This window comes from Natrix helvetica (genome assembly GCF_964273705.1).
Source record: "Natrix helvetica genome assembly, chromosome: 1".
In the NCBI taxonomy this organism is placed as follows: Eukaryota; Metazoa; Chordata; class Lepidosauria; order Squamata; family Natricidae; genus Natrix; species Natrix helvetica.
The window spans coordinates 195,030,069-195,047,361 of NC_138548.1; the positions used below are offsets into that span (position 1 = coordinate 195,030,069).

General features: G+C 39.3%; 1 protein-coding gene across 1 annotated transcript; it reads right to left on the reverse strand.

Annotated features, from left to right (window-relative positions):
• Nucleotides 1-5,355: 5,355 nt before the first annotated feature.
• Nucleotides 5,356-9,409, reverse strand: SWSAP1 (SWIM-type zinc finger 7 associated protein 1). Its single transcript, XM_081934326.1, has 2 exons — nt 9,047-9,409; nt 5,356-6,614 (listed from the first exon to the last, which is right to left on the reverse strand). Exons 1-2 carry the CDS (start codon nt 9,278-9,280, stop codon nt 6,063-6,065), a joined length of 786 nt encoding a protein of 261 aa, XP_081790452.1. The 5' UTR covers nt 9,281-9,409; the 3' UTR covers nt 5,356-6,062.
• Between the last annotated feature and the right edge of the window lie 7,884 nt (nt 9,410-17,293).

Genomic DNA, 17,293 nt, shown 5'->3' on the forward strand with positions numbered 1-17,293 from the left:
GCTTAGTGATGTGTGAACTTAGTCATTTTATTTGATAAACTATCATTTATAGTTCAAGGTATTAGGCAAACCCAGACACTAAATAAGCCACAGTTTAAGGTGGAAGTTGAAACAGATGACTGTAGTTAAGACTTCTTTAACCAGATACAGTAGACCATCTTTTCAGCTGTGAGAGTCAAATCCATTACCATGAGAATCATACTGAGGGACATATAAAGCAATAGAACTTAGACGTATATTCCATTTTAAAGGGCTTAACAGCCCTCTCTAAGCAGTTTATAGAGTCTGCATATTACTCCCAACAAGCTGGGTCCCCATTTTACTGACCTGGATGGAAGGCTGAATGGCCAATCAGAATTGAACTTCTGGCAGTGAGCAGTGAGTTAGCCTGCAATACTACATTCTAACCACTGTGTCACCACAAAAAACACAAAGGACGGCACATACACACATCCTTGGTCAGGTAGTCTCAGTTCATAAACTTTGCTGGGGAATCAAAGAGGATAGTCTGGCAATTTTTGTGCCAGAATACAGGGGTCTCTCACACCCTATTTGCTGCAGGCTGTCCACTCAGAGGGCAAGGGTGCAAAATCTGCAGCCCCTTAGTCACAGGAAGTCCCTTAAGTCATGGGCATAGACCCACATTTCTTCCAAGCAAAATAATAATAATATGCAAGTAGGGGAATTAAATCTTCCCTCCCAGTACAGGAAGTGGGGGATTTTATCTTCAAGATGCCATATCCATCATCTCCCTTAACAAAGCCCCTTGATTAAAACCCTACTTCTGTACATGCTGAACTACCACTTCCATCATCCTCAGCCAATGTAGCCAATGGTCATAATTATTTATTTAGCAAATTCATGTAGCTGCCCATCTCACCCAAGTGACACTGGGCAGCATACAAAACTTAAATAAATCAATAAATATTTTAAAATAAGCATAATGTAAGACCTGATTAACAGATTAAGTTGGAAGGGACCGGATGGAGACCCAGAGTGCCCCGTCGAGAACGGCTGGGGAAATAGCGAGCTCTGCCAAGCTACGCGAAAACCCAGCCGCTAGCCGTCGTCGAGAGATCCTTTGTGGATTGGAACCGTCCTCAAGGGACAGGGCACAAGGAGAGGCGTTTCGGATGCCTGCGGGGGGGGGGGGGGGCAAGGCAAGCTTCCCAGCAGGTCCGATTCAAAGCTCTCTGGAGATGGGCTGGCAGCTATCGTCGTATGACCGCTCTGGAGACGGGGCATCTGGAACAAGATTTGTGCAGGTGCGGAGAAGCGGACGGAGTGTTTGATTCAAAGGAAGATTGGCCGATGTAAGAGAAACAAATTTTGGAGTTTAAATTTTTCCAGAGCTAAACTAGCGGCTAAACGTCACTTGGGATACGGAGGACGGAAAGAAAGGACGGGAAAGCTATCGGTGAGAGAGCACTGAGACCAAGAACTTTGTTAATAAATTTGGGAATTGGAAAAACCTAAAGCTAAAAAAAAAAGGGGGGGGGAGATCAGGAAAATTGGAATATGGTCTTTGAACTTTTGGTTCGACTACCGACAAGATTTGACAAATTAGTGATCTGATTACCGTACATAAAGGAACAATTAAAGCCACCTAGTGGAGAGAGGAGACATATTACCATCTTTTTACTTGACTTTATTGTGTTTACACTGAAAGAAAACATATAACTTTTGGACTTTGGAAAAGGATTGCATTATCTTGAGATCTAAATTAATTGACGTAAAATATAATAATATTAAAAGTGTATTAAATTTGATCATGGATGGTGGGATGTTAAAGGAGTTGTTGAAAATGTTAAAAAGTACATGAGCAACATTAAAAGGTAACAAAGAGGCAGAAAACGAACCAGAAAAATTGTTGAAAGTGGAGACAGGAGGGGAACAGACAATCAATGTAAATGAACAAGGAATTAACAAGGTAGAAATGCAAAATAAAACTCAATGGGGTAAAGGCACAAAGAGAGCAGAGAAGAAAAAAGGGCATCCAAAAAAGAAATTAGCCAAAAATAAAGAGAGAAATAAAGGGAGATGGGAAAGAGGAACTTGGGGGAGAGATACTCAGAACATGTATCAAAAAGTGAGGGAAAATACAGAAGAAAAAAGGTAAGACACATAAAGAAAAGAAAGAGAAAAGAAAATTTATAAATAGGAGAATAGTAGAATGATATGATCCAGTAGGAGAGATTGTTAACAAGGTAAAAATATGTTTTAATTAGAATGTGTCTGAATTATATTAAGAACCTTAAAGCTGCTAATTAATGATGTTGATTATATAAAACTTGAAATTTGAAACTTGAAGATTCATATTAATGGAAAATAGATAGAAAAGAAATGATAAATTGTTTATTTTTAAAGAGAAAGAAAAACTATATTGTTTGTACATTTTAAAAACTAGAAATTGGAAAATAGGAGAAGAAAAGTAATATGGCTAAAATTGGAAATAATGGAAATATAATGTAAAATGAATTATGTCTTTTGGTGGAAATGTTATAGGGGGAATTCAGACAACACACTGTTCACAAAAGAATTTTAATTATGTAACAAAAATAAATAATTTAATTTTAAAAAAAGAGTTGGAAGGGACCATGGAGGTCTTATAGTCCAACCCTCTGTTCAAGCAGGAGACCCTCTACCATGTCAGACAAATTGCTATCCAGTTTCTTTTTAAAAGCTTCCAGTGATGGAACTCCCACAACTTCCGTAGGCAAGCTGTTCCATTGGTTGATTGTTTTCACTGACAGAAAATGTCTCCTTATTTCTAGGTTGAATCTCTCCTTGATCAGTTTCCATCCATTATTCCTTGTCTGGCCTTCAGATGCCTTAGAAAATAGCTTGACCCCTTTCTCTCTGTGGCAGTTCCTCAAATATTGGAACACTGCTATTATGTTTTCCCTGATCCTTCTCTTCACTAGGCTAGCCATGTCCAGTTCCGTTCTTAATGTTTTAGTCTCCAGTCCCCTAATCATCCTGGTTGCTCTCCTCTGCACTTTTTCTAGACCTGGTCCCTTAGGAGAAAAAGACCTTCGATATACCACTTCATTTAGGTGAAGTGAAAGGTTCTTTTCCTAAAGGCTGCTGGCTGCAGTAAAGTCAAGCTAGAATTAAATTTCCCACACAAAAAAGTTACAAAGATTTTCCTTCATGCAAAGAGCTTCAAAGGTGTTTTGAGAAACGCTAGGATGTTTGGGGTAATCCACATTCCAATCTCAGGGTGCATGGCCCTGAGGCTGGCACAAACTGGCTCTGCATGACCCTGGTCTTTGTCAAGCTGTCATCCCCCTCCCTACCTCTCATCACATCCCCATACTTGTTTATTGCCCTCCCACCTAGCCTATGAATGGCAGGATGCCAGCGAGGTGACACGCCGAAGATGGCAGACCTGGCACATTATTAAATATATTTTAAAAATACATATTAAAAATATACCTTACCTGGCACGAGTGAGTAGATATTAACAATGATGGAGCCATCTTAAAATGACACAAATCCACTGGGACACATACATACACACACCTATTGACATAGTCCAGTCTCATGCTGGCTGGAGAATTCTGGGAGTCAAACTCCACACATCTTAACATTAATGAGTTTGAGAAACATTGTTCTACTCCATTAGAATGTTAAGCAGATCAATTCCATCCCCATTTTTTCTCCCCAAATAACCTCCACAGCCTTGCTAGTTATTGTCAAAACTGCTGGAGCTCAGTGAAAGCAACTCCTTGCTGGCACATTCTGATTTCACAGATTTCATATCTTGTAAAAAGCACACAGGAAGGCATGAAAGTAGGCAGTCTCCGAAGACTTCAGCTTCTGATCTTACACTCACAAACGGTTACATCTAACCTCACACCCTTTGAACAGCAGGTTAGAGTCCCGGGCTTGGCCTTGCTTAATGATAGTTTTTATCAACGTAACAGAAGCCTCTTTGCAGTCACTATCAGAAATGCAGCTTTTCAGCTCCGCTGGCTGATATTGGATGACAGCCAAGACATGACTTTCAGCCTAGAACTTGGGGAGATCTTTTATCAGGCGGGGATCAAAATAATATCCACACTTTGCAAGTCCATTCTGCTGGTTTGTCTCAGGTCTAGCCTTAGGGCGGAAACACTGCCTTCCACAGCTAGGCCATGGATTCTCTGGGCCTGAAATTGAGAACAAGTGGATACCCAGCCCTGAAACCTGTCTGCCCTTTGTCTAGTACAAGCGGAAGGCTATCCCACATATTATTGTGGATAAGCTGAGAATTTTAGGTGCCAAATATACCCCAAATTAATTTGGATTCAGCTTATTCAAGAATGCGCTTGTATTTTTATCAATCAAATTTAGACATGGTAAAGTGACTGGGGTGGTTTACAGATGACAATTATAAATGTAATTATTTTTTTTAAGTACCTGTATTCCCATACTCCAATTTACCATGAGAAATGCAGGGCAGTTAACTGCAGTGGCATATTGTTTATGATATTTTGGTTAAAAATCCAGGACTCAGTTTATCCACAGATGGGCTTATCTATAAGTACAAATGGTAGTTTAAGATGGGGAAGGTTATAGTAATGCCATTCCTCCAAGGCAGGGTTCCTCAAGTGAGCAATATCAACTCCAAAAGGTCAATGGAACTACTAAGAGCATATTATTTGTAGTCCTGTTAAAGTAATAGTACTGAATTTATTATTTTCATATAATTGGGGATCAATGAATCATCTGAAAGGGATTGAAAAGTTTGGAGAGTCTTGCTCTAGGAGTCATATGAACGACGACCTTGCCCCATTTCTTAAAGTAATCTCTGCCCATCTTTTTCTGCTTCACTTCAAACTTATGTCATGATCCCGCCTAACAAACCCAAGCAAATCAGAATACTGAGGCTAAGGTCTTCCTCTAAGAACTTCTTTATTGGGTACATCATATTGGCACAATCAAATGGAAAACCAACTGTAAATGTTTCCTGTGGTTTCAGTATAATAGGAAATAACTCCCTCCCCAAAAGTCACAGGTTATGTTGCCCAATTAGATTAATTGGCGGACTCTCCAGGCACTCCTCCCTGCCTCTATTCACCACCTGTAGAGATGACCTTGGTTTCTATGAGAAAGTTCTGTTTTGTCTAGCAATGCATTTCATCCTCCTTCCCCCTCCCCACTCAGTGTGGCAATTGAGGAATAGAGAAATGGCTTCTGCCAGGTTCCATTCAAAGTTGACACTTAGTTTTCTATCTTGGGCCAGCTCATATGGTGCTGCCTGGCTTGATTGCTCTGTCCCATCTCACTGCAGGCAGTCCCCTCCACTCCCATTGGCTAATGTAAGATCCTTGCATGTCTAGTCATTGTCTTTCACTGCTATTTTTCCCCCCACAAGTTCACCAGAACAGCAGCAAAAGCTGCATTTTAAATACGTGTGTGTCTGAAATTATGGCATTAGAGGTATTTTTACAAGTTCATTAATAGAGCAATGAAAGGAATGGCCTTTTTATTGATTCAGTGGAGATAAGCAGGAAAATCCACTAATCAGGGTTCCATGTAAACATAATGCACAATGAATATCAGGCCATCACTTTAGCCAAAGCAAAGACGGGGGCTAAAATCTGAACAGGGATTCCTTAATCTGGTTTCATTTCCAGCCAGTTTGCAAATAGCAGCTGAGGGCCTAAGTGCTGAAAAGCCCTTTTGACACTCTCCAAGTACATATTTTAGAAGGCTTCTCCAACATAGCTTCTTGAGAACACTTAGGACAATTACTATGCAGAGTATACTCTATTATTGGACTCCCTCCTTTCTTCCAAGGGCTAACAAATCCATATCAATGCGAAGAAACTGGAGCAGCCCAAGCCACCACCCCTTCCAGAGGAATCACAGTGCAGAGAATACTCTTCTAACTGACCAAATAGCATACAAGCTACCTCCAACTTTGTGCAACACTAAAATTGATTACATTTCTTTTAATTGTCAACTTGCCAGTTCAGTCTAAATGAAAAACTCAAACTTTGATTTTAAAAAAATCACATTCTGTATTAATGGAAGGTGTGTTTGCTGTAGATCAAAATATTGTCTAGAAGTCCTTAAGTCTGGGAGCTAGGCAGAGTGCTATCAACTTCAGAATCAGAAGGCCTATTTTCAGAAACTGTTTCATTCTCATTTTCATTTTTGCATGGCCATAGAGAGACTGTCATGCTACCTTGTGCATCAAATTTCACCATCCATTCTTGATCCTTTGTTCCTGGCTGGAAGAGTTGTGCCTTAACCAGCCTGGTTAAATTTTGATTATCTAAACCACCATCTTTCCCAGTGTCTGGATGCAGCCACAGTTTTGTTGGGAAGTAGCGTTCAATGGCTGAGAAAAGTTCTGCTTCTTCCCCAGCTTCCCCCAGAAACTTCATGGAAACAATCAGCTGGCAACCCACAGACAAATGACATTTCTGAGTGAAATGATTAGATGTGTCCAGCAACAGAGCTACAAACTGGGCTGCTGTATAGGCACTGGAACAACTGTTCAGGTATTCTTCCAAACCATCCAGAGCAATCATGGAGGGGCTATTAGGTAAGGTTTGGTGCAAGGAGGCCAACAGTTGAAGTAGCTCCTGGAAGGAAGACGGGTACAGGAAATGGATTTTCTTGAGACAAAAACAACAACACATTAGTGACCAAGGATGTTAGACAAAAAGTCATGGTAGATATCAAGATAGCCTTCATAAAAACACTTTCCCTGAATGATGGCAGATACTGAAAAGCTGAAACCCCACAATTTACATCTTGCAATAAATACCCAACACTGGGCTAGAGTAACTAATTCTGAAATCCATCCCCATAGTAAGCTAATGACAGAAAATGTGCATTTACACCTACAGACGTTCAACATCATTCTATGTATTAATTATTTGAGACACATAGGCCCATTTAAGTCTATAAATATTTTTCTGAGATACAACTGAAATTATTTTCCTTCCCAATATTCTTCCAAATTTTCTGCAATGTGATTAATCAACATAGAGAAAATATGTTGGCTTTCTAGAGTCCCAGAGAATGAAGCTACATACCCCAAAATTCCGGTCATACCTCTCACCCCCATCCCACGAATAAAGTCATACAAAAATCTGAAGGACCTTAAATCAGATAAAACCTTGTTAAATTGGCAAACAACATTAAATAAATTTGTTTGGAAGGAGAAAAAACCGAGAGTAAAGATGAAGATTATGCAAGATACTCGTGAAAGAGGCGGCCTCAGACTCCCAAACCTCCGATTGTACTATGAAGCTGCGGTACTAACGCATGTAGCAGATTGGTTTGGGAAAACAAAAATGGATTTGCTGAATATAGAAGGCCATGATCTTGTTCTGGGATGGCATGCATACCTTTTTTATGAAGATAGGGTGGATAAAGTGTTTAACAATCATGTTCTCCGAAGTGCCTTGATGAGAATATGGAAGAAGCACCGGCCCAATTGGGATTATAAAATACCGCTTTGGCTGGATCTTGCAGACACCATGGGGATTATGTATACTAAGTCACTCGGGGGTTGTTTATATAAAGATGTGCTTATTGCTGATGGGGACGAATGGAAGTTAAAAACTTTGGAACAGCTGTTGGAAGAAGGAATTACTTTAAATTGGTTACATTACATACAGCTACAGAAGAGATGGGAAGAAGATCGTAGGGTCGGTTTTATGGATAAAGAAGTGGAACTGATTAAGCAGATAAAAGAGACTGGCCCAAAACAAGTTAAAAGAATATATAATGTATTGTTAAAGAGAGACTCAGAAAGTGAATTGGTTAAGGATTGTATGATTAAATGGGCTCAGAATTTTGGTGGTTATGTTGGAAACGTGGGAAAAAATATGGGTTCAGAATGTTAAATTTACACAGTCACAGAATTTAAGGGAGAACTTTTATAAAATGTTTTACAGATGGTATTTAGATCCTAAAAAATTATCATGCATGTACCCAAATGTTCAACCAAAATGTTGGAGATGCGGGTGTCTAGATGCTACCTTTTTTCATGTATGGTGGACCTGCAACAAGGTTAAAGCTTTTTGGATAAAAATATGGTGGGTTATGCAGAATGTATTTAAGAAAAGAATACAATTTACTCCGCAAATGTTTTTATTGGGTATAGCTAAGGATTTCTCCAAAGGGGAAATAAAATTGGCCTTGCATATGGTCACAGCAGCTAGGTTGTTGATTGCGCAACATTGGAAAAAAGATTTTTTACCGACAATTGATCAATGGATTCAGAAGGTGGCGGGGTTCGCCGAAATGGAAAAAATTTCAGCTTTCTTAAAAGCTCAGAAACAGGAGGATTATACACAGGAATGGGTAAAATGGATTGATTATATAGAGAATAAATACCAGACTAGGAGTTATTATGTAGCCTTTAGGTAAGAATGTTTAGATTGATAGATGATCAGAGTAAATAATATATGGGATGTTTGGAATTGTTAGAATGGTATACAGCGGAAGTCAGGGGGGTAGGTTTGTGTGGGAGGTGGGGGAGGGTTAGGGTGGAGGGCGGGGCATTATATATGTATGAATAAATTAGAAGATGGGATTAACGAAACAATGTTATTTTAGGAGAAAATTATATTAAGAGTTATATATGTTAAATTAGCTTAGAAGATGGGATCAATGTGCTATTATTAATCTAAGAGAAATTTATATTGTGTTTGTTGGGAGGAGAGGGGATACAATATGAGTAATTTATTTTAAGACGGGGGGAGGGGAGGGGGCAAAGTATTTAGTATAATATTTGAATGTGAATTTTTGCGGGGGGGTTGGGGGGGCATAGCATTTGTATGAGATTTACATTGTATGGCGGGGGGGTGAAAAGGGGGAAAATCTGTTTGTACAAAACTCTTTTAATAAAAAAAAAGAAAAAGGTTAAAAAAAAATCTGAAGGAGAAAAAGTTGCTATCTGCTAAATGTAAAATAACAAACCCAGTAAATTCCCACCAATTCATACAGATACATTGTTTATCTTGCATACTGCAGGAACAACCCTTTCCAGTTTCCACATGGACTGAGAACTACAAAGCCCCCGTTTCATTCACACCTGGATTGCTCCTCCTCCAGCTGCTTTCCCGCCAGGAAGCCGCTCCAGCGGCCGCGGTGCCAAAAACAACACTCGAGCCAAGGAGTCAATGGAAGCACCTGCTAGTGCTGCGCGGAACAACAGTGCTGAACGACCCGAGGCGGGAGGACCGAGAAGCAGCAGCGGCCGCGGCCGAGACCCAACCGGTAGGACTCCCGCTCCCACCATCTCTAGCTCCAGCAACGCGGCCGACATAGCCACAGCGCAACCCTAATTAGAAGGCCGGCCGCATAGCAACCAATCCAAAGCCTGCATATAGTGAGTCGGCCAATGATTAATGGCGCCAACGTAGCCGTATTCAGGAGGCACACAAAGTCAACAATTTAAGCCAATCAGAAGCGACAATCACCGAAAGGCGGCCAATCCATGTATACGTTTTTAGAACTTTCTGACACGTGAATTGGAATGTGACGCCGAGAAAGACGTTCTTGAGGAAGGGCGCTGCTTGGTTCTCGCGACTTCAGCGTAGGAATTGTGACTAAGCTGCGATTTTTGCCTTTTGCTTTTTATGGATTTGTTTCCTTGGGCGCTTGATTAGTTTCTTCTTTAGCGCTTTTCTAAGAACTGTTACCGAAAATTACGGAGGAACCTCGTGCGGGAAAGTTTGGTAACTTTCTCTTCTTTTATAACACGTGGCTGCCCGAGACGCTTTCCCATGGGCTGCCAAGAGAATAGCCTATTCACAGTGGGGGGAAATGCAGCTGCTCCTCAGAAACCCTTGCGTTTGGCCATATAGAGAACCAGGATATTTAAGCAGAAACATGAACAAGACGGACTGTGCAAGGGATCCTGGTAGAATAGTAAGGTGGAGTCCGCACTACATGCACATGTAATGGGAAGGAGACCACAGTGGTGATAGTATTATGTGCCTCAGTACTTGTGCTACTATTAATACCATGGCTTTTCAGGGCATCTGGTTGGTCATGGTAGAAATATTACTTGATCCAGTAGGTGTTTCTTTTAGTGTTCATGGTGGTGGTAGAATTGTTCAATTTACAAGACTATAATCGGCATCCTAAACAGCCTTTTGATGCATTTGAGCAACAAAAAAAGAGTATCGCCAGCAATCTTTGGACAAGGGAGCCATTCTTATTTGTTCTGTGATTCCTATCACATCAAATCTGTAAGCATTCAGTCGCCTTACTGGGGAGATGGGCAGTGTGTAAATTTAATAAAATTAATTTCACATCCCTAATTAATCCTTTAAGTAAGGCAAGGCTTTAGGCTTGTTGGGGAGTCTCCCTTGATGATGTATTTTATCTATCAATAACTATTTTTAATTGAATATACTTTGGGTAAATTTTAGCTTTGCTTATTCATATTTCCCAAAAGAAATTAAAATATGAGGGAACCAAAATCTGCCCTATTAGTTATTTTAGTCTTAAAATATTTCTAGTGATTTGGTATATAAAATTATCATTTTATGTATAAGGTAGACCTGCATAACAAACAGTCTGTGGCCACAAAGCAGTCTTGTGCCATCTGTCAGTGATTTTTGAAAAATGACCTATCTGCTGCCACCGAACTTCACCATTACTAGTAAGGATTTATCAATGCTTAGGTTCTGGCAGCCCCTTCTGCTTCAAAAGACATGCTGCTGAGCATCTCCCAACATCTCCAGACCTCATGGAGGCTCTGCTGCTAGTCACCAAACCTATTCCTTTGTGGCTCACAATTATTTTTAAAGTGTCAGTCTACCCTTTTGCCCTCTGTGAAGTGTGTAGACATGATAGAGGGTGAAATAAATAGCATATCTCAGTGTATCCTATCATTATACTTATGAGCACAGGATTTTTTAAAAGAACAATCTATGGATGAAGAAATTTATCTTTCCTAAAAAAAACAAGTGTACTTTTTAGTTCTACACTGGTTAGCTGCTTCTTACAAAGTTTTGAAGGAGGATCCTTTATTCTACAAGCATTATTTTCTTAATTTGAGGTGAACCCTATATTTTTACTTCAGTTCCCTGAGTTAACCATCCTATCTAGTTTACTTAGTGTGTACTGCTATTATCTGCTGCCTCTTCCACTCACTCTTTTAAATCCCATTTCCTGTAAGAAGACAGCTAGTTGAGATTGAGAAATACTATGATCCCACCTCATGGAAAACATGAAAAAAACCAACAATTTCTTGGTTACCTTCTTGAAACTGCTATAAATCATTTAGAATATGAGGAGAGGAAACCTCGCACTGAAATGCTACATCTATGCCTATTTGATTTGTATAATGTTTCATATTTTTATTATTGATTTCTTTTTTAAAAATTTAATAAAGTTTTTACATGAGCCCCTTTGAAGTTTGCAACAAACCAACCAAAACAAGAGGAACCTGAAACATGTCTCAGCTTTTATTAGCAATTCTCTCTTCTCTCTAAGAGTAGGGCTGACAAACTCCTGAAAAAAATCAAATATGAGAAACTGGAGAAAGTTTGAACTGGTTTCCTAAGAAAGCTATTTCAGGTAGCATAAGGTGTACCTAACACTGCTCTATGTTTGGAGGTAACTTTATAAAAAATTAAAAAGGGGCTGCATATACTTAGGTATTGGCTAAAAGCTCATTTTCAACATAAAGGTCAAAATACCTTGTCAGACAATTCTTGAAAACTCCAAATAAATGATGAATTGGGGTTTTCCAGTGAGATGCTGATGCACCTGGAAGATCATGCAAAGATAGCTTGTGAACAAAGAATTGTTGACATAGAATTACAAACAGAATATACCAATTGATTTCAATTATATTCTCATACCAAAGAGCCATGGTGGCGCAGTGGTTAGAATGCAGTACTGCAGGCTACTTCTGCTGACTGCCAGTTGACTGCAATTTGGCAGTTCAAATCTCACTAGGCTCAAAGTTTACTCAGCCTTCCATCCTTCCGAAGCGGTTAAAATGAGGACCCAGATTGTGTGGGGCAAGAGGCTGACTCTAAACTGCTTAGAGAGGGCTATAAAAGCACTGTGAAGTAGTATATAAGTCTAAGTGCCCAACTTACAAACTTTAGACGGCTTTATTCTGTTGTGATTTAATATACATCAGCAATATTGGAAGATAAATATCACAAAATTTCACCACTAGTGTTAACTCATGTCCAAAAGGTTTTTGGGTACATAACATTTGCCAGAGCCAGTTTGGTATAGTGGTTAAGGCACCAGGTTCCAAATCATGCCAATAAAATTGCAGGGACTAGTCCAGACAGTCGCCAGGAGTCATAACTGACTCAAAAGCACCAACATACATTCAAGAGGCATCTATCAATCACTGATTATTAACCCTAACTGATTTAATGAGAAAAAAGTGAGACAGCCAAAATAAATTAATATTGTCCATTGGTGCACAAAAACAAACCTGTTGGCAAAAACGTTTTGCCAGGCAAAATAGAATAAGAGCCAAGTTCCCAACACTGAAAGACTTTATCTCTACAAAGATAGGAGTACAGTACATTACATTACATTACATTACAGTACAGCAAATATGGGGTCATATTTGCTGTACTGTAATGTTTACCAATATCTACAGTGAGTTACTACCATTTCTTCCTAGCCCCAAAGTATTCTACATGCAGCTTTTGTGGACAAATAAATATCCCAAGATAATTTTTCCCGTTGCCAGGTTTGTATTTGTAGCCTGTAGAAAATGTGCATTGTTTACAACAAAATAGGCAAAATATGACAACATTTATTTTTATCATGCATGTTATAATTTGTATTACATCCCTGCGGCCAATTTGCTCACACAGGGAGGGACTTCTCCTGGTGCCGTCCACTAGGCAATGCCAACGGGCGACACCAAGGAGTAGGGCCTTCTCTGTGATGGGCCCAACCCTCTGGAATGACCTCCCCCCCGACATTAGAACCACTTCTGACCTCCGCTCCTTCCGGCAAAAATTGAAGACTCACCTATTCCGATTAGCAGGCCTGGCATAATTACAACTGTCCCTCCTGGCAAATGTATTATTATCTGGTTATCTTAGGGGTTTTTTAATTTGTTGTGTCTGTTTTAGGGATTTAAAACTTATATTTATATTAGCTTTGTACAGTTCTTTTAATTGCATTTTAACCTCCTCCAAACTGTACATATTTAACTTTTTTATTGTATTTTGTGATATTCTTTATGGACTGTACACCGCCCCGAGTCCCTTCTGGGAGAGGGGGCGGTCTAGAAGCACCAAATATAAATAAATAAATAAATATAATGAAGTCTGGGTCACTGACCTATACTAAAGCTTTACTTGACGACTCTGAAAATGAGAAGAGGCATTGGAAGCTGTTTTGTATAAAATCCTCTTCATTTTATTCTAGAAATGATATGCTCAGAAACTTCCAGATTGGAACAAAGTACTTGAAGATGTTCTCTGTTTTCAATTTTTGATTATACTTTTCCAGAATCAAAATATTCCAATGCAGTATTGTCACTCCCACTCTAATACTTTTTATTTAGTACAGTACTGATTGTATGTAAGTGTTTTTAAGTATTTCAAATTTGCAACAGGAAGAATTGACTTCACCAGCATTTCATCTTATTAGGATTTATTGTAATCAGGATATGGTGCAAAAGCCATTGTAAAGGTAAAGGTAAAGGTTCCCCTCGCACATATGTGCTAGTCGTTCCTGACTTTAGGGGGCGGTGCTCATCTCCATTTCAAAGCCGAAGAGCCAACACTGTCTGAAGACATCTCCATGGTCATGTGGCCAGCATGACTAAATGCTGAAGGCACCCGGAACACTGTTACCTTCCCACCAAAGGTGGTCTCTATTTTTCTACTTGCATTTTTATGCTTTCGAACTGCTAGGTTGGCAGAAGGCAAAAGGTATTACAACTACATATATATATATATGAATATATATATATATATATTCAAAGAAATGGCTTTAGCTAATGCTTTGAAACACTTCCAGGTTTTTTTCTGAAAGAAGGGACGTTCTATATGTTGTTTTTTTACTATTTATCGGAAAATTTCTGTTCCCACCTGGTAGGAAATTGGAAAAGAAACGTCACTATTGTTTATCTTCTGAATCCGCCGATTCTCCAAGTTAAAGTACTTTGATTGACGTACCATTCACAGAGCCTTCACCTACCATCTTCAACCACCCACACAGCAACAGCCTTTGTTTCACCCGCTCCAATCACAGCTGCACATGTGTGTGAGAGGAACTAGGAGCCTTAGAAAAGGCCATGGCTCCCTGGGCAGAGGCAGCGCCGCTTTCAGTAGCTGTTTCCTGGGTCAAGGGCTGCTTCCAGCCTCTCAGTCAGAGCTGCCAATCACCCATTGTGCTGCCCAGCAATCAGGTTGCTTAGTGATTGCTGAGCTTGTTGCCTGGTTACACAAGAAATTCCTTTCAGGGTGCCAATGGGTAGACTTTTATAGTTATGAAATCAGACTGTCCCTCCCCCATCTCTTTTCCCTAAATTCATGCCACCAACCCACTTAGAGTGTTATATTGGTCTCTGATTGTTTTCAACAATACTTAGCCATTGAGATACCATACCTTGTAGGTAACTCTCAGATGGAGAGGGGTGGTTTCTGTTTAACTGTTTTTGGGGAGTTCTGGCTGGCCAACCTCACTGTTCTGATAACTTAGTATATCTAAGTGCAGCTCTCCCTCTACTTCAATCTTAGCAATCCCACAGGAACACAGGGCAAATCTGTTCACATCCACCTGCAGCAGACGACAATCCCTCATTCTGATTTTAGTTTTTCCAATCCAACAGGATGTTGGAAAGAAGTTATGTAAATGGACTCGGGACCATGTCTGCCTCTCTCCATCAGCAGCATAATCAACAAAATGGGATAAAGTTTGGTATGGCAGGCCAAAGAAAGATCAGGTTGACCATGGTCTGCATCAGCTGGGGATTTGGGAGAAAAGCAATCCTGAAGGAATCTGCCCCGTGCACTTGGGCAACTCCTGCTCCATTCTTAGCCTAATTCTTCCTGGCTATCTGGCATAGGCTGGAGCAGAAAGAACTGTAGATGCCACAGTCTGGAAAAAGGCAAGACTTTTATAAGGAGTTGGCTTTTTAAAGTTGCAGTACTGTATCTTTTAATGTAACTACTCAAAGCAAATTCATCTTTTTTCGGGCTCTTACAGAAGCATGGAGATGAAACCAGGACTTCAAATTACTTTCAGAAGTTAATGGGAAGCCAGCATAGGAATCCCAAAATAGGTGTATCCCCCGCCAAGCATCCAAGGGGCTGCATTTTGCACAAACTGAAGTTGGGGCAGATTTTAATTCTTTATTTAAATATTAATTTTATTTGAAATCTGTTCGTTTATTTAAGCTGCAAAAAATACAGAGGGTCACTAGACAAAAAGAGATAGCAACTTACAATTCTTTATCTTTCTGTCCCCTACAATTCTTTACTACCTTGAGATATTGTGTAAAAACATGTACTTCAGCTGTCTGGCAGAAATAGATGATTGGATAGACAGGCAGACATAAGAGCGCTGATTATATCTCATATGGACAGTTGGTATTCCCCAATCAACGATTTCATATCGAACGGAAACATGGGAGAATTATCTTCTCATCTATAAAAGTTCTTGCTATGATAAATATCATAGGTTCAATTATAAATCAGGTGGCAAAACACAGCTGTTTGAATAATATCTTCATATGTAGAAATTAGCAGGTGATCATTTGGATACAAGCATTATTAATTGTTGGTGTTGATAAAACTATTTAAGAATTAGTTTTTTTTAATTCCACAATGTCCAGAGCTTACCCCTTGGTGTTCTGAAATTTTCTTGCTCTAGTCTGTGACAAATAGCAGCATGAATCAGTTGCAGACTGGTCCTAATCTGAGCTAAATCTCAATTTCTCACTTCATTTAATGATTTAATCACTATTGAAATAAGCAATGAAAGTTCCCAAGATGAATAATGATCCAGTAATTATTAAACCAATAAGCAGCTACAATTGATTTTTGGGTACATTTAAGTTTCCCTTTGCATCTTACTTTTATGAAGTATGAATTGTGAGAGCCTTCAAGGTTAGATTGCTTGCATAATGCCCACAGACTCAGTGGAGTACGTACAGCTTTTTTTTTTTTTTTTTTGTACAGTCATTTTTACAAATGCTATCCCCTGGCTGCTGATGCCCTGAGAGTTAGAGGCTCAGAAAAGTGAAAAGTGACTGTGATAAAGTGGCTGACTGAATTACTGGTTCCTTTGGCCCTGAGCGATTGAAGTTCATATGATGAAGTCTGGATTGCCAAAACAACAAGCAAAACTGCACAACAAAATCTCTACAATTGAATGCTGTAGTTGATTTAAAAATGTGTATTTTTATATCCACTACTATTCATTATATCCACTACTCTCTTCTATGTCCCAGCCTCCTTAATAACTTAATAAATCAATGCGTCGTTGTCACCTATTTTGGGACTGACAGACAAAACAAAAAGAACACACTGGGTGTTCTAAAAATGGCTGCCATTGAAGAGTTTATCCATCTGTAAGTAACTGCAATGGATATGGTCAGCCTTAAAACATCAATTGATTTTACTAATGTTTACATTTTTTTTAATTCTAGTTCTACCATGGATGTTTTTCAAATGCTTTTGTTTCTTTTTATTTTTTTTTAAATTTCATATACTTTTCTTTTTTAACTACTCTTAAGAATCTAGCAACAGCTGCAGTTATATATTTGACAGATAAAGAAATAAGGTGGTTGATAAGTTGATTTAGGACCACAGTTGGGATTGGAACTTCTGTTGCTAAGCAATACAGTCATTAAGTGAGTCATGCCCAATTTTATGACTTTTTTTCTATGATTGTCAAATGAATCACACAGTCATTAAGCAAATCTGGCTTCCTCCATTGACTTTGTTTGTCGGAAACTATCTGGAAACGTCCCAAATGGCAATCATGTGATTTTAGGATGATGCAACCATCATAAATACATGTCAGTTGCCAAGCACCCAAATAATTATCATATGGCATGAGCATGCTGCAACAGTTCTAAGTGCAAGGACCAGTCATAAGTCACTTTTTTGACCGTCTTCATAACTTTGAACGATGGTTAAATAAATGGTCATATGTTGAGGACCACATGTTTAACAAAAGCAAACTAATGTCAATCCCTGTCATCTTTTCCGTAGCATGTTCATAACCAATGCGGAATTAATTGCTGGATTCTTTCTTGGTGGATACATTTATAAGCAATGTACTAGGTATAGCTAAGGGACAGGGTGGCTGAGTGTTAAGTCATTGG

Coding starts and splice junctions, on each gene's coding strand:
- SWSAP1 (XM_081934326.1), bottom strand. CDS start 9,280: ATGTCGGCCGCGTTGCTGGAGCTAGAGATGGTGGGAGCGGGAGTCCTA. Junction 6,615..9,046: donor CTGGAGGAGGAGCAATCCAG/GTGTGAATGAAA, acceptor TTTTGTCTCAAG/AAAATCCATTTCCTGTACCC.